Source organism: Magallana gigas, chromosome 1, assembly GCF_963853765.1.
Source record: "Magallana gigas chromosome 1, xbMagGiga1.1, whole genome shotgun sequence".
In the NCBI taxonomy this organism is placed as follows: Eukaryota; Metazoa; Mollusca; class Bivalvia; order Ostreida; family Ostreidae; genus Magallana; species Magallana gigas.
In genome coordinates, this window is record NC_088853.1 from 6,590,859 (window position 1) to 6,615,026 (window position 24,168).

Consider the following 24,168-nt stretch of genomic DNA (forward strand, 5'->3'; position numbering starts at 1 on the left):
AACACTTGTTCTTCACCAGTCTGATACACTCTGTTAAGATGGAGGGAAAACTTCTTCTTGTTCTTCTTTTTGTAGCAAGTGCCGCTGTAAGTATATATATGCATTTCTTTATTCATTGCTATCTACTTGATAGTTTTATTTCTTAACGGCGAAACATCTTACATGTAATTAAATCGCAATAAATGTCGTCATTTCTTTCGGTCTATTGCACTAAGATTAAATATCAAAGATAATCTTTCGAATCTCAACGTCAATGGCATAACAGTATATATTCCTATTGATTCGAATAAAAAAATGTTGATGAATTATAAGCATTTATTCGTTAAGCTTTCCAACGATCAAAAGTGTTTGCTAATTGAATATCTTTCGTATAAAAAAAGTCAAAATGGAACAGAACAAGCATATTAGCGTTGTGCTAGTTGCATGTACATTGTACATCAAAGACTTTATACTTAGACAAATAAGTATTGTAACCTCTCTGTTTGCAGGCTAGTGGAAAGTATAGACCTGGGTATCCTTCCTATCCACGACCAGGTAATTGACGAGAAGGGGTCTAGTCATTATATTAAGCATTTTCTTAATTCTATGTAAAAACAAACAACAACAACAAAAACAAATCGAAAACTCAGTTGATTACGTTCGGGGCTATTTTTTTTTACTACAGTATGCACCTACGGAGGAGAGACATACAACGTGGGAGAGAAGTTTCCTGCTGGAGATGATTGTAACACCTGTACCTGTCGATCTGGAGGACAGGTGTCCTGTACAGAGAAATCCTGTTGTACGTATTTTCATTTCTTAACCAATTTGTAATAGGCACGACGGGTTTTTGTTATAGTTGATCTAAAAATATTCAAAACGAAAAAAAGATTGCCAATTTTAGAAATACTGTATTGAAATAACATCTATTATTTGTATATTTAGTTTTAAAACAAATGAAGGTTTAATGAAATAAGAAAAATTACTAAAAGTTGTTGTGTGTATGTACTCAACATCTGTATCGTCACAAAAACAAAGCATATTTTGAATTACGTTTAAGTATAGTTGATTTTCTATCAATTCTGAAAAAAAGGTTATTGTACTTTTTTTTTAGTCTGCGTCTACAACGGACAAAAATACAAGGTTGGACAGAAGTTCCCCGCTGATGATGGATGTAACCAGTGTTCATGTGGATCGAACGGAAACGTGGCCTGTACTAAGAAGGCCTGTATCACATGTAAGTAATTTGGAATCCTACACTTTTAAAAACCTAAATCTAACACGGCGTTTGAATGGTAGGAAAGAAGTAAAATTAAGATCTCCAATTAAACACTTGGACTTCTTATCCGCGTGGAAACATAAGAAGCACATATCGCTTTGATTTCCCGACAGTTTTTAAATATATAACATACCAAAACTTAGCAATTTGAAAAACTTCACAGAAATACAATATCAACAAAACGAAAAAGACATATTAATTAGTTAGACTGAAAATATCTGAAAACTTCTTCATTGTTAAACTTATAACATTTTTTTTTCACTTTGTAGTCTGTGAGCACAATGGTCAGAAATACAAGGTAGGACAGAAATTCCCTAAAGGAGACGGATGTAACACCTGTAGTTGTAAGTCTAACGGAAGTGTGTCCTGCACCAGCAAGTACTGTCCTCCTCCAAGTTACAACTAATAAATCCACACACGACAGAGAAAAATAACCGATGTAAGTTGTTGTTTTTACAGAGTAAAAACCCCAATGGATTTAGTGGAGACAACGCTATTTCAATATAACTTTCATTTAAATCATCCAAAATATTTTGCAAATATAGAACTAAAATTTTGTTTATTTTTCACTTTTCTTCTAGTAAAACGAATGAGCTGTCCTGCAATGAACTGTGTTTACATTTTAAATCATTATTTAGATGAAAAATTGTTTTGAAAATAAATGATGAATACGTCATTGTCATGTTGATTCTCTTTTATAAGTTTAAGGAATTCATAAATCAACGATCAACGTTATTGAAATCATACATTTCATATATGTAATGCCTAAGAAAAGAGTCATTTTACTTAAATGACATGTGGTTATAACAGTGATCACAATCAAAAGTCTGAAAATGCAAATTGATAACAGAATAAACACGAACCCCCCCCCCCCCCCCATAAAAAAATCAGAGGTACGATCAGTCACAGAGGAATAAGCAACCTCTGCTGACCGGTCACACCCGCCATGTGCTCTTGTCGTAATAAGTTTGGTGTGTTATCTATTTCATCTAAACACAACTCTGGAGCGTTCGTCAATTTTCTTTTTTTTTTGTATCTAGTAATTAAAGTGTAGGTCTTTTCGTGCGGTTTAATTAGTTTTGCGGTGTGTACCATATGCTTCGATTATTTATATAAAACAGCTTACACTTCCAAAGCATCCAAAGCATACGCAAGTAAAACAAAAATATTCGGTTTAACTAATGTACACATTTTGATTACAAATTTAAAAAAAAAATGTGATGAAAAAGATTTTATTAAGATGCAGATAGTAAGATTAATAAGGATTAAATTTAAAAAAAAAAGAAAAAATGAAGAAAATTAGCTATTTCTTAGCGTAACTGCAATTCCTATTGTTTCATAATTAATATGATTCAGCACATTTAAAATAAAAAGAAGCACCAAATGCTAGGAAAACCAACATGTTTTTTTTTACATTACAGTTAATTTAATTGGTTCATTTGTACAAATGAACAGACACATTAGTACAGAACCTACACCGCTTTTATTTCCATATTATTGTGTTGATAGTGTTCTAGATTTTAAACTTATTTTGAACAATACACACGTATAAAGCTGGCTAATATATGCACATAATTAAGCCGGCACTTTGTATTTGTATCACTCTAACTATGTCAAGGTTTGTTAGTCATACCAAAATGCTAATCTAAATAATTTTCCACAGTATATATAGAAATGAAAAGTTCAAACACGGAGGATATTAATAAAACACGATATAACAAACAACATAAAGAGTGCGATAGGATGGTACACAATAAACAGTGCGATAGGATGGTACACAATAAAGAGGGCAGATAATGTATGAACTTAAAGTTGAAACTTTTAAAACAACCTTCACGATCTCCATTTTTACCGACCTAAAAAAAAAGCTCAGATTGTTTTATGTTCTCATTCATTTGTTTGGGGGAGGGGGGGGGGGTAATTTAAAAGGCTTAAATTTTAAGCTTTGTAATAAGACAATATGTAACCAATCATGGAGACATGTTCTACAAAACTAGAATGGTTATGTTAATTGAAATGTTATTCCCTATGAAAATTAAAATATGAAATTTAAACACATGTTCTAAACGAAATATTATGAAAAAGACAGTTTTTCCTTTTACTTATTACAAACGGAATACTCATTTAACTTAAAGGAAAATTACAATGCTACTGCGTATGACTTTGCACATTTTTTTTATGCGATCGTGAGTGAAAATTTTTAACTTTTTTTTGGTATTGTGCACGTGTTCATGTTTAAAAATAACGATACCCGTAGTGTTCTTACATTTGTGACATTGAATAATATTATTCCATGAAATAGTTCAGTAACATGCTTAAATGACCAACGTTTGAAATATTTTTATTGTTTACTACATATTTAACCGAACGAAATTTTAATTAAACTACATAATTGTCTCTTTTATTCAAGGCAACTGTAAATTTCTTTTCATAGAAGAAAATATTAACAGAAATAGATAATAGGTCAAAAATGTTTCATTCCCAATTTTATCTTATCTATAAAGACATAAACAACTTGCTAATTGCTATGAGTTTTTTCTTTTCACACTCATGTGTTGAGCAAGCAAAACATGATCATACTTTTATTTATGTAAAACTGGTCGTTTTCAATCTGTTTACGATGCAAATGATTACAAATACGAAAAGAAAAAGAAGTAAACGCGTTAGTTTTCATGTATTTTAGATTTGAGACAGTTTTAGGTAATTTAATCCTTGCACGTTGATTTTCAGAAAGAAAAGATGGCCAGTTGCCGTCGTAATTTCTTGACAATCAACGATAAGTTTCTTGAAATAGGGAAATAGTTGTTGCCTCGCCTGCGACATGCTGAAGAGTACATTAGTTATGCGTTCTACCAGCTGCACCGATTCATAATGAATTAAGCCTTACACGATCCTTTCGGCAATTATTTATTATATTAGAATAACGAAAACTGTATTCTTAGTTGATAAGGTTCAAAGGAATTTAAATCTCCAATGTAACTCATACCACGATATAAAATCTTAAAATTCGTATTATACATAGATTCTAATAAACAATTTATAGCTGAAAAGAACTCTTAATGAAATAATTCATAAGTATTAACTTTGAATTACAACATTAAGAACATTCACGTTATCAAAGGAGGAGAGAACAAGTGTTGATGAAACATGAAAGTTTTATGGCACATACTGAAACAAAGAAAGAAAGACCAACAGAACGTAACGTGGCTCACTACACCGTGAAATATTTTCTCAAATCAGCAGAAAATTACCTGATTATGATAGATATCTTTATGGATAAGAAGTAGTTTAGTCTGGTAGGCAAAAAATGTGCAATTTTGGATGAAAAATTACATTTTCAAAAATTTAATTCAATAACATAAACAAAATCTTCATGCGGATTTGAACTTATGATCTGCGGTTCAGAGGCCCAATACTTTAACCTCTCAGCTATCGAACGATATAAACAGTTTAACAAAACATTTAAATCGCCATCTAGTGACGTAGTGTCTTAAAAAAAGTGTAAGTGTAGGTGTGCTGAAGTACCTCTAAAAAGCGATATAGATGTGCATTTTTGGTATATATTAATGAAATATGTTGTTTCAAAATACATTCACAGATAAATGTTGATGTACATCCTATGTCCTAGTATATGTTCACAATAAGATTCGACGTTGCAAAACTCATATGTCTGCAAAACGATACATTAAATGGCAAATGTTAAAATGAAAATCACAAATGACGCAAGTACAAATGTCAAAATTGCATCGACCAAATAATGATTAAATAACAAGATTTGGAGATCACATATGCATAATTACTAAAAATACAGAATAGCAAATCTTTTGACTATACAAACGACTGACGATCTTGAAACTTGTTTCTTTCTTTTTCTTTTAATTATCGGCTTCGGCCAATCACAGTTGTGTCCAGCTGAGGCATCCGGCAAATTTTATTTATTTTTTGTAAGCATTGCATCTTGCACTTTTTTATTTACTATGCAATTACAACTTCATTTAAATATTTAACTACACGTAGATTACTGGATGTATAGTTTGTCTACTGAAAAAGCTTTTTCATGCCTTGCTATTCCGGAAATCAGCAAAACGGGACTTTATATAGTTATTGCATTTAGCGTTATGCTTCTGTGTTACATAAACCAGCTGACTTTTGATATTACATGCCGATTATCCCTTTAAAAGCACTACTGTTTTTTTTAATATAACTGGTATCGTAAGTACATTTTTTAAGATCATGTTTTCTAATAGAGAAAAACATCTAATCAGCTTTGATTCTCTATCATGAATCAATTAAAAAAATCAAAGAAAAAAGATTCAATAAAAGTTCCCGTATTGGTTAAATGTACAGGTTTTGTGAGGGAATATAAGGGTTTTTCTTTTCTTTATGTCAATATTTTTATCAAAATGCATATTGTTTAGTTAATTATTTTTTTCAATTTAAAAGCAAATGACTTGGTCCGGTTTGCATTTGTAAAAACAATTTTATGCTTATGAAATATGTAATTTTTTTTATTCAATATTACTTGCTAATGCGTCTGTTATCATTAGTCTAAATTGTTGTAGTTTCTTAAATGCACTGTAAGCAAAAACAAAAAAACAAAAATAGATTACCACTCGTTGTGCATAATTTCACTGTACAACGAACTATATCAATTTCGTTATTATAAGTGCCTGTCACAAAATCAAAACTTTTGCTAGGTATTGTGTCAACAAATGAATCAGTCACTAAGACCTTTCATTGGAATTTATTACCAATTTGTTTTATTTGCTATGATGTCGTGAAGAGCCAATTAACCATCACATTAACACAAAATTATGTCACACTTTTATTTCCTTATTATGTTTGAAAGTGTTCTAATTTTTAACCTAATTCAAAACTAATGTAAAATGCTAAGAAAGACAAAAAAAAAATTAACAACAAAACAAAACGAAACAAACAGCACCATATTGTTCTATTTACTTGTAATATGAACATTAGTCAAGAAGTTATGCAATTAATTAGATTAATAAATCCCAATATCTTGTAATACTGATACATTTTACGAACATTAGATAGGGAATTGAACGTGATATGGTAGTGTACATGAACGTTACAATTTGATTGATGTGCAACATGATATAATTGTAAAATAAGCACTGTAAGAACTTCTTTTAACTCCATAAATCTTTGCATTGATATATTTTCTACATCAAACTGGCAAATTAGATAGTTGAATCCATTGTTAGAGGCTTCTTTTATTATAGAACACTTATCAACATGAGGCCTGCGTGGAAAAAGATTGACATTTTTTGATAGCATTACTGTCGATTAAAAGGAGCCATCAAATTTCAATCAAAATATAATGTTTATTGATTTCATGTTTTTTGGGTTTCTTTTTTAACCTTTTTGTGTTTAATGGTTTTTGCATAAATTGATCATATATTTTCACATTACATTAAATGTCATGGATACTCTGTAATTTACACGAGAGAGTTTAAGTTTTCGCCAAAACAGATAAATCATATTGTAATTCAAAATAAATTTGACGTGTGACATTTTTATGTTAAAATATTGCCAATTCATACAAAAAACCATGAATCGTACGGATTCGTTTGTCTTATTTATGACGGTTTTTTTTACTTCTGCGTATGACAAATTCAGGTAACCAAAAAATGAGACCATTACATGATGTTAGATAAAAAGATATTAGATCGATCAAAATAAACTTCGTGTCTGTTTTTTTCTTTGACAATATTAAACAATTTTATTTTTTATTTTCTATTCTTGCGAGCTATAAGGCATTTTTATGAGCATATGGATCATTGGTCGTAGGCCTTTGACCAGTAACTGAAAAGTCGCTTGTTCAAAATCCGTTGTGGTCTTTTGGTTATTTTGTATTTACAACTGAAGCTTTGCCTTGCACAGCGTTTATTTTTCGTTCCAAATATGCTTGCTAAATTTGATATTCAAAAAAAAGTTGTATATTTATATTACGTTTTATTTTTTTTTTTAATTCGATTCAAATTTAAGATTTGAATTATTAATAAAATAATTTAACATGTACAACACAAATTTGGTAGGAAACAGAGGATTTAAAAAAATCACGGTTATTAGAAAATTAAAAAAAATCAATTCTTAGAGTAATACATCACACATCCACTTATTTAATACCCAAGTGCAATGATTGACCATAGAAAGCGCGTTCTTAACCAGCAGCTTAATTAAACCGTTTTACAGCAAAAACGAAATTCATGGGCCTGATCGGTCACTGAGAAACGGCAGTGTAACATTTGCAATGTATATTCATGTGCATTATAATCAAAAGGATTATGAGATCATTTTTAATATTCTGGGATAGTTTAATCCAATAAACTTTCTAAATTCTGAAATACCATTATTAATTAATTATAGCATAACGTTCATTGAATAATTGAACAAATATGAAGTACCAAAATCATAATTGGTCGGAATTACACCACTGCACCCTAAATAGCCATTTGAAGCCATGCCCTAACTTGAAGACTTGATCCAGAGGCCATGAAATTTATTTTTTTTTTCTGGTGTATTCTTTCTACTCATAAAAATTTACATAGTTTATGGGTTTAATACCCAGGAGCAAACGAGAAGATTTTCATAGATTTGATTTATTTTCACTATATAATCATTAAAGCCTACCCTAATACAAGAACCCCTAACCCAGGTGCCATGAAATTCACAATTTTAGAAAATGCACTCTTCCTTATCATAACTATGTACTTAGTTCATCTGCTTAACATCCAGGAGCAGAGGAAAAAAATTTTGAAGAATTAATGGAGTTTCTTCATATAATCATTAGTGCCACGCCCTAACACCAGAACCCCTGACCTATTTTTTGAAGAGACAGTTTTCCTCATCATAACTATGTACTTAGATTTTTGGCGTAACACCCAGGAAAGAAAGAGAAAATTAGGCAATAAAAAAATCATACTTTTTCACTGTATAATTATTAGAGTGTCGCCCTTATACAAGAATCCCTGATCCAAGTGTCATGAACTTCTTCTTGAAGAAGCATTATTCCTTACATAACTTTATACTTAGTTCATTGGATAATACCAAAAAGCAGAGGAGAATATTTTCAGAGAATTAATGTATCATCGCTGTGCAATTATTATAGTGCCGCCCTAATACCAAAAACACTGACCCAAAATGTTTGGAAGACTTTCTTCCTCATTATAGCTCTGTTAATTGGATAAATACTCAGGATAAGAGAAGATTTAAATTTAAAATTAGATTAAATTTAAATTTAAACTAATGTCGTTTAAGTATATATTCATTAGAGCCCCGGCCTAGCGCCAGAACCGTTGACCCAGGGGTCATGAATTCCTCAATTATTGATAGAAAGCACAATGCTTAGTACAATCATACCAGCAGTTTGACTGTTTGATGTGTAAGAGTCAGAGATTTTTTTTAAAGATTGTATTAATTTTGATGGTTTTAGCACCACTTCTCAGATCCAAGGAATGGCCATGAATTTCACAATTGTTACTCCCATTTACCCATAAATACTACATGATAAATTTGTTTACAATTAGTTCAGAGCTTTCAAAGAAGAAACTTAAAATGTTCAAAAGCTTACGAACGTACAAACGAACGACGCACGACGGACAGATAGGATAAGGTCATCTGAGTGATTAAAATTATGTAGTTACATTTAGAGTGTTACGATGAAACGTCAATTTTGTTAGTAAACGATAAGTTTACTAATTTTGTTGATTTATTTATTAATCATTGACTTGTACAAAGTACGTGGTTTTCTTGTTGACGTGTTTTTAAACGTGACATGCAATTGTTTTCTGAAATTAGAAGAAAAAGTCCATACTTATGGAAAATTGCTTAGTAATTGTCTAATTAGAATGTAAAAAGTGCTAATAGGTACCGCCAACAAAGATTATGAATAATTTGCTTTCTATAAAACTCCGCTCATGCAATGGTTCTTAACCAGTCTTTAAAAAGTCTGCAAAATGGAGGGAAAACTTCTTCTTGTCCTGTTGTTCGTTGCTACAGTTGCTGTAAGTCATCCATCTTGTTTTCATTTTTATTTTTAATTGTTTAAAATATAATTTTGTTGATTTAAATTATATATAAAAATTATTTTACTTTGATTTTTTACGCTTTTTGGTTTGGTTTTAGTTTTTTCTTTCTCCCGATATTTTCAAGAAAGCCGATAAATGTCACATTATTATAAAAGTTCATTTTTAGTTATGTTTTAAATATTGTTTATTTGCGGCAGTCATTTTTTGCAATTGTAATTTTTCTTTTTAAACAAAACACCCCCCCCCCAAAAAAAAAAAACCGGACAATTTTTTTTGGCAAATTTGATGTTTTGCGATTTAAAAAGGATCATGTCAATAAATAAAGAAAGCGATGATATGATCATAAAAGAAAATTCCGGATATACCCTACTCGAAGCAACAAGATCAAACTATTCCTTCCGGTTATTCTCTTTACTAACTATTGATGTCCAAGTATCTGCTCTCAAAATCGTATATATTTTTGAAAGAATCTTACAAATTAAAAGTGTTCATTAATTATGTCATACTGCAATTAAGCTAAGTTGCTAACATTTTATCTGTCTTTAGATAGAACCCTGATCATCCTTCTTTTATTCAACAGGCTAGTGGAAAGTACAGGCCACAATACCCAACTCCTTCTCAAGGTAACTTAAAGAAATTACAATAATTATTTGATCTCAATGCAAAAGTAAAAGAGAACATGATCATTTATGCTTTTTACCCTAAAATTTTTAGGTACTGATTAAGAATACTTTTAGTCAATTTATCAACACAATTTAATTATTGGAGAAATAAATAAAAACTCATGATTTTCTTATTTCTTCACTACAGTATGTACCTACGAAGGAAAGACATACAACGTGGGACAGAAGTTCCCTGCTGGAGATGATTGTAACACTTGTACCTGTAAATCTAGAGGACGTGTGTCTTGTTCAAAGAAAACCTGCTGTAAGTGTTTTAATCTTACAATGGCATGACTTGTTTATCATACCATTAATGTCCACATTGAAACGGTACGACAGTTCATAATGAGCTTATTAAAGCCATTGGGGTAACATGAACACTTTAGTTTAATAAAATCCTTTCTTATCATAAGAAAATACAGATTCTGCAATTATCGATGTTTTATTTTCTTTTTTTAAAATTTATTTTATTTGTTACGAAATGTTTACGTTGAATGCATTTTTTCTTATATTGTTTTTGAAACTTTCAGTTTGCGACTATAACGGACAGAAATACAAGGTTGGACAGAAGTTTCCCGCCGGAGATGGGTGTAATCAGTGCTCATGTAAATCAAACGGCCGTGTGTCTTGTACTGAAAAGGCTTGTATCAAGTGTAAGTATTATGTCAAATTGAAACCCCGAGAAGCAATAACAATTTTGATTTTTAAATGATTCGAAACGTGTTAAAAGTACATTCCGAATTAAACTTGACTTTTTGTAATTTGGGTTTTATTTCTATAAGCAACCCTCAAATATTCATTTCTCGTTATTATTTCTCTTTTTTTGGGGTCTTTTTTCGTCTGACAGCTTGAAACTAGTTACATAAAAAAAAGTTGGCGCTTGCAATTCTACATATTAAGAGATTGATATCCAAACGGTAAAACAGTTAAAATACAATTTCGCTAAAACTTTTTTTGTAGCTGAAAAATACTGTCGCACTTTTGAGGTTTTATTATATAAATGTTTTGACATACATTGTAGACTGTGATCATAATGGCCAGCGATACAAGGTAGGACAGAAATTCCCTAAAGGAGACGGATGCAACACCTGTAGTTGTAAATCTAACGGAAGCGTGTCTTGTTCCTCCAAGTATTGCCCCCCTCCCCCGAGTTACAACTAGGATAACAGTGAATAATATATGACAAGTAAACTTTTATTTCATTACTAAATGGAAGTTAATCTTTTTTAATTAAGACAGTATCCTCTACATTCAAATTTCAATTTTGTTTATTTTTATTTTGTTCGTTGTTTTTTGTTTATAATTTGCTATTTTTCAAGTTTGAAACTAATATATGCTTTTATTTGTCTTACAGATTGAACAAAAAACTTACCTGCGATATTTCGTGTCAGTTTTTTTTTAAATTTTATTCTGTTTGTCTCACATGTTTCTTAATTTGGAAATAAATTGTAGAATTCATTCTATGCGTTATGTTTTTGTAATTTAAACAACCGATGCAAGACTTTCGATAAAGCTATATCTTATATATATAGTTTAAATAATGTTTATATATGGCGTCACCCATGTATACCAATTCTGAATACTTAATGACAGAGTGTTTGAATAAGGTTAATTTCTTCGCGAGTATTGAATATGGAATTTGGTTTTACTTTTTCGGGTTTTCTAAGGAAGGGGAATCCAAAGAACCATTACAAAAGAAAAATTAAAACAAACTGCAATGCTACTAGAAGAGTTTCATGGATGTCCTATCTGATCCAGAGATTGTTTTCTAGGTAGCAAAAAGGAAGACCGACGGAGTATATGATATACTTTGCGTTATCAGTAATTTGTTGTCATATGATTCCTAGTAATTCATACAGATAAAGTGAACTTACATCATATACATATTAAAAAAAAACAATAGCGATTTAAATTAAAAACACTGCATGTCTGTAGTTGGCAAGAATCATGCAGAAAACAGATACCTTTTATCATAACTTCAATTTTTCAATGTTTCGTCACTTGCAACCTATTGAAAGCAATCAGTGCAATCTATTCGTCTTACGTACATGTAAGACATCTAAAGGCGTATAATCACTCGTACCGCCAGTGTTAGCCAGTGTCATTAATAACCCTGCCTTGAAGGGTAAATATTGTAGATTCCTATTTGAACGTGAGTAATAAACATCCATGTAACATCGCGAGAAGCGCGTCTCGCGGATTTTAAAATGTTGCTTTTTTTCTTGACAGATATAAACTAAATGTACCTACAATAAATACAGCTTTTGAAATTTTATATTCTCGCGATTTGATGCATAACAAAATGTATTATGTGCTCTAAGTTGTAATAAAAGGGTTATATTTGAACTGGTTATATATCTGCCACCAATTAGAACTAATTTTTGAATGATATGGCATTAAAATCCTCATAAGCATTAAGCATAGGTTGTATGTAATATACAATTGATGTAAGTTATCATTATTTGTAAACTGTGTATTGAAAACGTCACCTGAATGAGAAAATTCCTGTATTTTGCCAACTAAATGTCATCTCTTCAATCATATTTCGCATGAGGAGTTTTAGAGTGCAACTATGTTCAATTACTTTTATTTCAAGCATGTTTATTCTTATAAGCAAACATATACAAAGAATGGTATTTCAGCAGGATGTGGTCGATATTTTTCAGTCGAAAGAAGCATCGGAGAACACCCATTGTTTTGCTCCAAACATTAAATTATCAACAGAGAAAAACTTCACTTTTACATTACAACGGCATTGTAACCTTTTTCCACACTTACTTTCATATAATCTTAACTATTTTCTTACATTTAAATTTTGTTATAGATAAAAACATGATACAACATGTAGTCTTTTGAAACACTGTATCATATACGGACAGAAAAGATCATTTATACATTTAAATGTCTTTTATTGAGAAATTGCTTTCTGTGACTAAGTTATATTTGTTTATTTTTATCAGTTGATAATTTATTACCGATATATTAAGTCAAATCCCGAACGTTGAACTTTGTCAAATCAACATTTTTTGGGGCATTTTTAATAGTCCATCATAAATGCTGAAAAATAATAAAAGAATACAAAAAAAACCCCAAAACAAAAGAACAACAAAAAAGCCTTAGTCTCACGGTTTATCCGTGTATTTTCATAAATAAATACTACAGCCTACTAAGGATATATTATTATTCAGTGGACCATGCAAATTATTTCAATATATCCGTACTTCAATATAAGCAAAATTGATTGACGTGAAGCCGCCATTTTTGAAAGTTCAATCCCGATGTAAGCATAGAAAACCAAACCCGAACAAATTAATTGATCATCATTTATTTATTACAGTGAACAGACTACATGGAATATTATTCCTTGAAAGTTTTATTAAAATTATATCCGTAAATTTTAGCCTCATCATAATCTCCGGTCGCATTCTTTTACGTTTTAGAGAAAAATCACTAGTCTCAAACGCTTCAAACTGCTAAACGCTGCTTGTATATCATCGTAAGTGTACTCGCGATAATCTCAAAATCCTTAGCTTTTTCGAATTTAGGCTTTGTCCTTTTATCAGTAGCCATAACTAGTTTGTATTTTACGTCTAGCCTCAATACATCCGTATACGTAAATACAAATAAAAAAACAGTGATTAAATGTTACTATTTAAAAAGAAGTATAAAACACACATAATGATCACAAATTTGTATATCAACTGGTCAGTCTGGCATAATTACTGTCACCAACCGTGACGACAGCCGCCAGGAAGTACTTCAATATAACCGTTATAAAAACAACTAATTATCACCTATGGGGACCGATCAGTGGCTTCAATATAAGTGATATTACAAAATAGCCGATTTCATTACATCCGTTAAATCAATGCAAAGAAAATGAGAGGCAAAAACTTGGGATTTATTTCACTTTCAAAATAAGCGGAATTTCAAATTAAATGACTTCAATATAAGTGGAGTAAGCTGTATTGTGTAGTTTGTTTTTGAATAAATATCAGTTTAGTACTGTTTGAATTTTTTTCATTTCTGTTAATATCATCGATTGTTTTGTACACCAACAATTTTCAATGTTTTATTTTTTTCTCTCAAAAGCATGTACATGTACGACTTATGATTTCAAAAATATATTTCGAGTCAAACAACCAATTAACGATTTAAAATTGCAGTTACACTTGCAAAACATTCCTGATATTTCTTGTAATATATTTAATATTCAATAATTTGACCACCCATAACCTATTTTTGCAACGTCCTCTGGAATAGTTACTGCGGGTTAAAAACCTCAAGTGCGTAGATCATTTGAACGATCGGCATGTGTCATATTGCACTAAAATGTACAGATATTATTTAAGCATTAAATTATTTTTTTTTGAAAGATACAGTCTCATAACTGCAGCGATGTGCGCATACGATATGGTGAGTAACGCGCAATAGCAGTAATGAGACTGAGAATGATTCAATAGCTATATTTACATAATTTAAATTCTTATTTTGTCTGCAAATGTGATTTAAACGTGAAAATTCCTTTTTTGTCCGAAGGGTAAGTACAAAGTAATGAAATTTCCTCAACTAAGATATTGTCGAGGAGGGACCAAACTTTAAAAAAAGCTTTAAAAAGGTTTTCTGTGCATGTTTAATAGAGGAATTTATATCTCAACCATAAAGAATATAGTTCAAAGATACAGAAAAAATGGAAATATAAAGAAAAAAAAAGAACTGTAAACATTTCTCAAGCTACATGTATAAAACATATTTCTATATTTAGATACGTAAAAGTCCACACATCATGAATTTATTTATTTAGTAAGTAAATGAAATCGTGTGCCCTTGAATAAAATAAGGAAAAATTATTTAACCTAAAACTTTGTTTATTGTTGTGGTCACATTTCACCCGCAATTTCAATGTGTGTTTATCACATGGTTATTTAATAATATCTCTTTCAATTTCTTCATATCATTGTCATGACCGTATTCTGTCATGAGGCTGGTCACCCGTATAAATATTCTACATTAAGCATCAGCAAAAGCAAAGCATGAACATAATGAAAAAAAAACCAACAAATTATTTCTTGTAAATCGAGTATGATAATATTTGTTGGATCTATTTTTTTAACTGATGTGTAGAGATTTTAATAAATACGTTACCTAAAATCAATAATAATAATAAAGTTCAAAATCTGCTTCGTTTGTTTACTGTGATTTATTACTCTTTATGCAATAGTGACTTAAATGCATGAACAAAATGGTTTTTGTTAAAAAAAAAAGAGTTTACATGTACTTTTTTGCGACAACACACAAAGGGTGAAGCAATTATCTGATCATATCAAACATCCAAATGTCCATTTATACATGAACTAATAACGACTTCTATCTTTTTTTAAATTTCCAATGTAATTAATCAGTTTATATCTGTCTTCATTTCAAAGCGTTAGACGAAATCGTTTTGAGTTCTTCATTGTACTTTTTTTTAAAAAGATATCAATATATTCTTCGCACATGTTTTAGGTTCACTGTTATGAATACGTTTGACAATTCCAGTAACGATGAAATTGTAGTTTAAATGAATATCACATGTAAACAAAATCTTTTATGCATTGTGTTGTACCATGTACTAAGTAGCTTTTGAGTTATACGGTTAAAGGTGACATATAATCGCTTCCTGAAAGAAACACAATAAATAAAAAAAAGTCAGAGTCATTCTCAATTAACGTCCAAAAACAGGTTAATATACTGAGTTTAAAAGGTCATGAATAATTAGCTGTGTATAAAAACTCTGTCAGTACATCGATTCCCTACCGTTCTGAAACTGTCAGCCAAGATGGAAGGAAAGTATCTTCTCGTGTTGCTCTTTGTTGCCAGCGTTGCTGTAAGTTAGACCTTTGTCATTCTTGATCAGTACTTCTATTGTTTGTTTTATGCAACTTTCCTCACCTTGGTTGGTGTTTTAAATGAGTTCAACAAAATTCAATAATTTAGATTATTGAAAATATTTTTTTTCATTCTGTAAGATATTTAAATGTGTAATTATATGTTTGCACTAGACCGAAAATCAAATAGCAGTAGTGATATCACATCTATTTTCTCTTTGACTCCCATTTGAACTTGCTTTAAAATTTCAGAAATATTGAAAGAAGCCATATCTTGTAAACTTGGTCTTGTTCAATAAATATCTATAAAGAAAATATCTTTACTAGATAGAGTCATGACTTCTCTAAAATAGAAGAAACTACATTGCGTAGTTTCGTAACAGTAATGGCGGAAGCAAACAAACCATCTACTATCCTATTTCCATGCACTTGTCTCTGATTTTATATCACATTATACGCTTGACGTATAAAATAAAGTCAATAAAGTCATATGCAGAAAGCTTCCATAGGCCTAATCCATTTATATAAATATATATTTGCAAAATAAAATATGCTCAAAACAAAGTCGAATCTCGATTCATTGAATGTGGACAATTTTAGTTTTACCATCTTCGTATTGCAACCATCAGAAATTATATAGTTTACAAATCTTGTTTTAACATTTTACAGAAAACATAGGACTCTTAGATATTCCTGTGTGTTAAACTCATACATTTAATATATCATTCAGTAGTATGATTTTTTTCTGTTTGAAGGCAACTGGAAAATCTGGAGGGAAATCATCTAGAAGAGGTAATAATTACAACACATTAGTGTCATTTAATCAAAACGACATTGAGGTATCAGGTCAAATTTTGCAGATAACATTTTTTGTTCTTTTTAACAGAATGCAGATACAATGGACAAACATACAAGTTATGGCAAAAATTCCCCGCTGGAGATGACTGTAACACTTGTACTTGTAAATTCCGTGGACGCGTTTCTTGCACAAAGAAGACATGTTGTAAGTACTTTTAGTTGATACCATTCTATCTTCACAATAAGTAATGATTTTTGGTCTTAAAACAAACTTCAAACATACTTAGATACACAAATCACGTCCGACTTTTGTTGTAATTAATTAAAGGTATATGTATCTTAAGTTATGTACACAGATAGTCTACATGGTGCAAATCATCTCTTTATTTATGTAAGTTACAATATAAGTTGTCACACCACTGAAATGTATCTCATTCTTGGTCATTCATGGGTTGTTTTTTTTTATCCTTTTCAGTCTGTGACTACAACGGACAAAAATACAAGGTTGGACAGAAGTTCCCCGCTGACGATGGCTGTAACCAGTGTTCATGTGGATCTAACGGCCGTGTGTGGTGCTCCAAGAAGACCTGCGAAACAGGTAAGGATACCTTTTACATAATTTTGAAAAATAAATAAGATAAGGTAAGTGACTTGCAAGATTGGTGTTACGATGCAAACTTGTGATTAAAAAAAAATTGATACTCAATGTTTATTACATGTGTGTCAAGTATAAACCAGTAGGGTCAGCTAATTTGAATATATCAAAGAAAAAAATTCTTAATTACAAAGTAGCTATGAAGTCCTTGTATCCTCATTCTGAACAAATAGAAGCCATATTGGGGACTGTCCTCCTTGTTGAAACACTACTTCCTGGTTTTAAACAAATGATAATTTAATTTTAGGCTGCGAATATAACGGTCAGAAATACAAGGTAGGACAGAAATTCCCTAAAGGAGACGGATGTAACACCTGTAGTTGTAAATCTAACGGAAGTGTGTCCTGCTCCGACAAGTATTGTCCTCCTCCTCCAAGATACAACTAGGGAACAGCAGATAACAAGATATAATCAAGTAAGTTGTTTATTTCAAAAATGTTTAGAGACAATCATGATTTATTACAATATCTTCTATATTTACATATAATACGATGAAATTTCATAACCATATGTGAAGAGAATTTGATATTCACATGTTTGTTCTCATTAAATTTGAAAATGTTGTTTTACAACGATTGAATGTTATTTATATTTTTTTTATTTTATCTTTTCTTTTATTTAGCACACAAAAGCCGTGTGATGATCACCAAATTATTGTACTGTTTTAATTTTTTTTTTTGGAAATAAATTCCTGAATGTGACCTACGTGTGTATTTTTAATGAGTTACAAACCTAATGCCTGCTTTTATAGCTTGACCTTTTTTCTTACTTCTATGATGCTAAGTAGTTAATACGTCACTGCCAACTGAATGTTGATTTCTTTCTGATAAATTTGATATATATATATATATATATATATATATATATATATATATATATATATATATATATATATATATATATATATATATATTTCAAGAATAGTAAAAAAAAAAAAAGATTAAAACTTGTTCAATAATTATGTTATATGTTAATTATGAATTAAAATGGATTGAGCAATGTGCAAATCAAGAAGAAAATCAATTGCATCATTAAAAATGACATTGTTGTACAAACAGTCATCTCAATTAAGGGGAAGCTGTGCATTTTTTTAAATCTACTTGATGTACACGGAATTAATATTCGCCATACAGTATACATGGTAAACTTTGTAACATATGTAATTCGGTATGTACTTCTTAGCAGTAATTTAAATGGATTCGCAGTAAACATGTTTCAAGGAAACAATGCAAACATGTAAATTGCATCGTTGAAAAATAAAACCCATAGGAGGATTTTGCTCTTAGTCGACAAGAAATGAAAAAATATATTTTATTGTTAAATATTATATTTATCTTTTGAAATCTCTTTACTTATCATCACGAAGTAATGAAAGTACTTGTATTTAGCATTGCAGAACACAATCAAACTCGCATTGATCAACAAAAAAAGAATATAGTTGTTTTTTACATTGCGTAGTTTCGTAAAAGTAATGGCGGAAGCAAACAAGCTATGAAATGGGATGTATGGAGAAAAAACCCCACGAAATCTAGCATTTAAGTAATTCAAGATGAAAAGTGTTTAAGAATATAAGTAGGAATGTAAACATATTTTTACGCAGGAAGGGTCAGAAATGAGGCATATTCAATACATACTAGTTCCTCGTGTTTAATACTGAAAACCAACATTTTTTCGCAACGACTTTATTTCGGGATTTATTTACAGAAAACTGGTTTGCGAGGGCTATTTTTGGCGTCTTAACCACATCAAGTCCCGTAATCGCAAATTAAAGTTGGTTTACGGTTAGCAGGTCAAGTAACAGGTACCTATTACATGTAATTGATGAGTAACCATTAAATATAACAATACATCACAAAATAATGCTTTGACTTAGAGCAATAATGCCAGACTCTTTTTGCACTAACAGGTGAATAGAACGTTTGATGTAAATAATTAAAAAATCTACAACTTTCAATTATTTCATAAACTAGTAATCACACGTGGGGACCAAAAATAGCTTTTATTGGGGTTTTAGCTTTATTAAGATCATTTACTATCATCCAGAGTACTATTTCGACTCGGAATGAATATTATGCAATAATACAATGAGCAACAAAGTTTCTTAACATATTGGTGTACCTCAATGGGAAAAATGTTGCGTCAAATGTTTTCTTTATTGCAATAAGTCCAATGCAGTAACAGTAAATATATTGTTTATTACTTTGATTTTGTAGATCAGTATTTTTGTTCCTTCAAAAAATGCTGAATGTTTTTGTGTTTGGTACTAAATATCATCTACATCAAATACGATATGAATCACACTTGAAAATTGTAATGTTATTTAAATGCATTCTATATTTTAACTAGTTCTATACGAGAATTTAATACCAAGGAATAAATATGGCAAATATATGCACATAGAGAAGGCTACAATGTAAAATTGCGTCGTCGTAAATGCATTTAAGCTGAACTTTAATTAAAGAGGTAAAACCATGATAAATCGAAAGAATTACCAAACATTAATAATTCAAAATAATGTATGCATTGATATATTAAAAAGTGTGATGTTTTACCTGATACAAACACTCTTTTGTTTATTTTCCAAAAGGCAAACTTCTTTTCAATTCATTTAGATTCGGATAATGAGAATGCTAAGTTATTGTATTCTGGTATCATGGAAAAATCTTATATAGCATCCAGTGCATGTAACTGTAAATTCCTCATATTACGCGAGTTCTTAATTCCAGGATCCCGCTGTTAAGTATCAAAGTGCAAGAATGTAAAATCGCAAACGCAGAACTTTTATCCTTATTTTTTATAGTTCTCAACTCTCAAAAAATAATGGCAAGAGTGCTTCTCGCGATTTTACGCGGATATTATGTCTTCACGATTAATTCGGAATCTACATTATATTTATCCGGTGAAAGATAAATATCTTCTTAGGACAAATCACAAAACATATCTTAATAGTTTTAGGTGTAAACTTTTATATATCCATTTTTAAAATTAAGTAATTATATTTTCATTGTGTTTCTCTGTGATACAAATGTAACACACTGAACCAGTTCAGTAACATATAGTCAAATACATCTCATCAATGACGCGGATAAGACGCAGGACGGATTTGGACTAATCATAAACAATGAGAAAAATGTTACAAATGTGTTTAAAGTAACATAAATATAAAACAAAAGGGTAATATGAAACCAGTCTTTCATTGCTTTGGGTGGTTAAATACGGCCTAAAGTCAAATTTATCATAAGGTCATTCGGAATTCACTTGATATTATCTACCTTAATCCTACTGTATCAATTTCTAGCACTTAGTGTTCTCCTTGTTTCTCGATCAAAGTACGTGATTCCGATTAAACAAAAAACAAACAACACACACACGTGTATCTAAATCTGATCATGACAAGGCACGGACACGATTTTGGTCAAATTCTATTTTTCTGTATTCATCATTCACGATGTTTTAGGGATTTATTTTTATTGATCAAATGACATTTGAGAGTCAGTCATAGATGTATAAGCAGAGTACATGTACAGGGCTAACAATTCTTTGTCATGTAAACAAGGCTCGTGCCCTAATTTTGTTAACATAGGTTCAGTTTACCAGTAAAAATGTTTACAGCTGATTTGTCAATCTCCTTATTCATTTTAAGCATAAATAAAAAATTCTATCATCAAATACATCTTTCTCAGGTCTAAAACTGGAATTTGTACTTCAACATTCCAAACATAAAAAATCGTTGTTATCATATCACAGAAGTAAGCTCTACACTAACTCATATTGACACTTAAAGTTCGGTTGCCTACAAAATGCCAAAATGAATCATTAAAGATCGGGAAAAAACATTTTGACCAAAACTAGATTTACCGAAAAATAATCAAATGAATTTACTTAACAGTTGAAATTTTTTTTTTTACATCAATGAAATATTAATCAGCATACGAAAAAACTCAGGTCGTTATCCAGTTTGAAGTAGCTAAGAGAGTCAGCCCATATCTCTCTCTCTCTCTCTAAACGGTATATGTTATTCTATTTTATGTTCTGAACAGCACCACACTACATGTATTTTTCAAACTAAAGAACTTTTGACTTTTACTGTCACCTGAGCAATTCATTGGAATTAAAAAAAAATATTTTACTTTGGGTTTTAACCCCCAAATTGAATTTTGCAAAAATTAATTGGCCCTTTATGTAATATTTTGCTATAATGAGTTTTAAGTTTATAACATGGCTTTTTATGAACCTTTTCTTGGAGTTTCCTTTGTCTCAATATAAATTATGTATAATCATTGATTTGAAACCTGGAGAGGTTTTTTTTCTAAAACAATGCGCATCATTGTATGAGTGATTTAAGATCAGTTTTAAAGGTACATTTTTTATGTACAGTGTATGAAAGTTATTGACAACATAAACAATTAAGTCTCGACAGTTTATTCAGCTGAAAGTTCGAAGAAATACAACAATTATCGTGCATAACCTTTTAACATACTATTATAAGGAAAAACCCTGCATGCAAAACTATAGGTAGATTTATAATGACCAATTGTAAAATATCAACTCATCCGTTACAAATAAAAAACTTTAAGTATAATTTTTGTTGATTCAGCCAATAAGTGTAAAATAATATGTCAAGTGAAATATTTAGAAAATGTTCATTTTTAAGGTTTCACTTAAAACGTTACATTTTTCTGGTAACCTTTGTCTTTATTTTAAGATACTGGGTCTCTTTATAGTTATTCTTTATTGAAATCAGAGAAATTGTGGGGGGAAAAAAGACAAATGATTGGTCTTTGGTCTTTATCATACCCATCTGTCATCTCAACGTTTAGTCTCATATAAATCATGCACTAACAAATACATCGAACACCTAATGGAACACGTGAAATAAAATTATCGGTGTGTTGAGATCACCTTTATGCTTTATTTCAGTTCTGCCAAAGGCGGGAAGATTCGATTTGTGGTTTCCTAGATTTTAATTTCAAAACTTTAAAATTCTTCTTACATACACAAATTTGTTTATACCTTCTAGTTAGTTCATATAGCAGATCAGTACCATTATTGTACCACTTTTTAATAGGTGTATGTAAAAAAAACAAATCAAAACAATACCTTATGTCATGAAATACTTTATTCAAAGATTTAATAAGCAAATATCTACAGACTTTGGAAATAATATTCTACAATCATTGATCCAATTGTTAACGCATGCGTTGCTTTTACAGCAACGCTGTGATAAAACGGAGTCACGTCATCTTTAATGTTTGTCTAGAAAAGAAACAAAAGTATTATGTGGTATTGCCTTAGAATAATAAAATGGCACGATGACAAATTGTTGTATCTAGTTAATTGCAATCAACCAATTAAACGTAATTAGAAGACTTAAGTCGAAAGGCACTCAAAACACATATCTTTTAGAATTAAACAAATGAATAGTAAAGAAAGGTAAAGTTGTATAGAGTAACAGAATCATGACAACTTACGAGAGCCCTTTCTGCAGTATTTTTCCCCACAGTTGACTCTACCATTAGGAGCGCAGGAACAGTTGTTGCAGCCATCTCCCTTAGGGAAGTTTTCTCCAACTTTGTATTGTTTACCATTGTAATCACAGACTGAAAGCAAATATTTTCTACTTGAATTTTGTTCAACTTTGATTTGCAGAAATTGTATTATGTTGCATTGTTTATATTTAGCCAATTTCGCTTTGTAATTATAAAGATGATAAAACATATTGTGAGATATATTCAAATGAGCTCTACTGTATGAAACTATATGAGTGTTGCATGTACTGTGTTATTATTATTTTCTTAGAAAATACTCACAGCATGTTTTCTCGGAGCATCTAACTCTCCCTCCTTTAACGCAAGAGCAAGTGTTACATCGGTCACCTTTTGGGAAGGTCTGTCCGATAGAGTACTTTCGTCCCTTGAAATCGCAAGCTAAAATGAAGTTTCAGTCATATTTTCATTATGCAATGGACGTATTGACGGTAATCAAAAAAGCTACCCCGACTTTCTTAGAATACCTGCAAATCACGCACAAACGTGTACTCAAATTCATGTCAGATTAAGTAAAATTATAACCGAGCTCCTTTTGTATTAAAAGGGTTCATACGTGCTACATGAGTAAAAGATGTTTAAAGACAAAACACGATATATTTAGATTCCTTCATTTCGTAGATACAATGTTTAGTACGAAATCGTATAAAATGTCCTCAATCTATATTTAATCAAATACGTTGATTTTTTTTTCTATGTAAACATGCTGTCAAATTTTTATGAAGGTTTTTTGATTTTACATTTTCAACAATTTCCTGAAAAAATATTTCATAACATTTAAGTAAACAACACGTTTTTTTCGAACTTATTTTTGCTGCCAAGAAAAGATAGAATAAGTTATTGATGAAGCAGATTTTTATTGTCACAAAAACAATATGTTATTCTAAAAAATGAAAATTCAAAAAAAAGATGAATAAAGTCATTATTTGTCAATTGTGCGTAATTATAATGCAAAATGATCGCCTTTAAACAGACAAAATGAAAATAGTTGCCAAAGAAACAATTTATATCAAATAGAAAACCTGGAATGTTCATTTTTTCTTTTTGCTCTGTTATTCAAATTACTAGCATCTTAGGTTTGGAAATTTTGGTAAGTGTTTAGTAAAAGAACTGATTTTGCGTCGCAACCTACAGCAGATCTTATCAGAGCAAGTCACTTGGAGATTGGTGTTACAGGAACAGGTATTGCAGTCGTCGCCTTTAGGGAAGTTGTCCCCAACACGAATCCTCCTGTCCATGTAGGTACAAACTGTAATAACCAATGGTTAAAGTTGCAAAGTCATGCATTACAGTAGCAATATCAAGACTCTCATTTTCAAGCTTTAGATGCA

General features: G+C 30.6%; 1 protein-coding gene across 1 annotated transcript; it reads left to right on the forward strand.

Moving 5' to 3' along the window:
* On the forward strand, positions 1-17,678 carry LOC109617062 (kielin/chordin-like protein). Its single transcript, XM_066084881.1, has 14 exons — positions 1-86; positions 489-534; positions 665-781; positions 1,094-1,216; positions 1,528-1,661; positions 9,226-9,285; positions 9,890-9,932; positions 10,120-10,236; positions 10,502-10,624; positions 10,993-11,129; positions 16,594-16,630; positions 16,725-16,841; positions 17,112-17,234; positions 17,539-17,678. Exons 1-14 carry the CDS (start codon positions 39-41, stop codon positions 17,676-17,678), a joined length of 1,365 nt encoding a protein of 454 aa, XP_065940953.1. The 5' UTR covers positions 1-38.
* The last annotated feature ends 6,490 nt before the right edge of the window (positions 17,679-24,168 follow it).

What these genes read in the sequence shown, in the direction of transcription:
- LOC109617062 (XM_066084881.1), top strand. Translation starts at nt 39, where the DNA reads ATGGAGGGAAAACTTCTTCTTGTTCTTCTTTTTGTAGCAAGTGCCGCT. An exon ending in TTGTTCAAAGAAAACCTGCT is followed by an intron (nt 10,237 to 10,501) that starts GTAAGTGTTTTA and finishes TGAAACTTTCAG; the next exon opens with TTTGCGACTATAACGGACAG. An exon ending in AGGGAAATCATCTAGAAGAG is followed by an intron (nt 16,631 to 16,724) that starts GTAATAATTACA and finishes TCTTTTTAACAG; the next exon opens with AATGCAGATACAATGGACAA.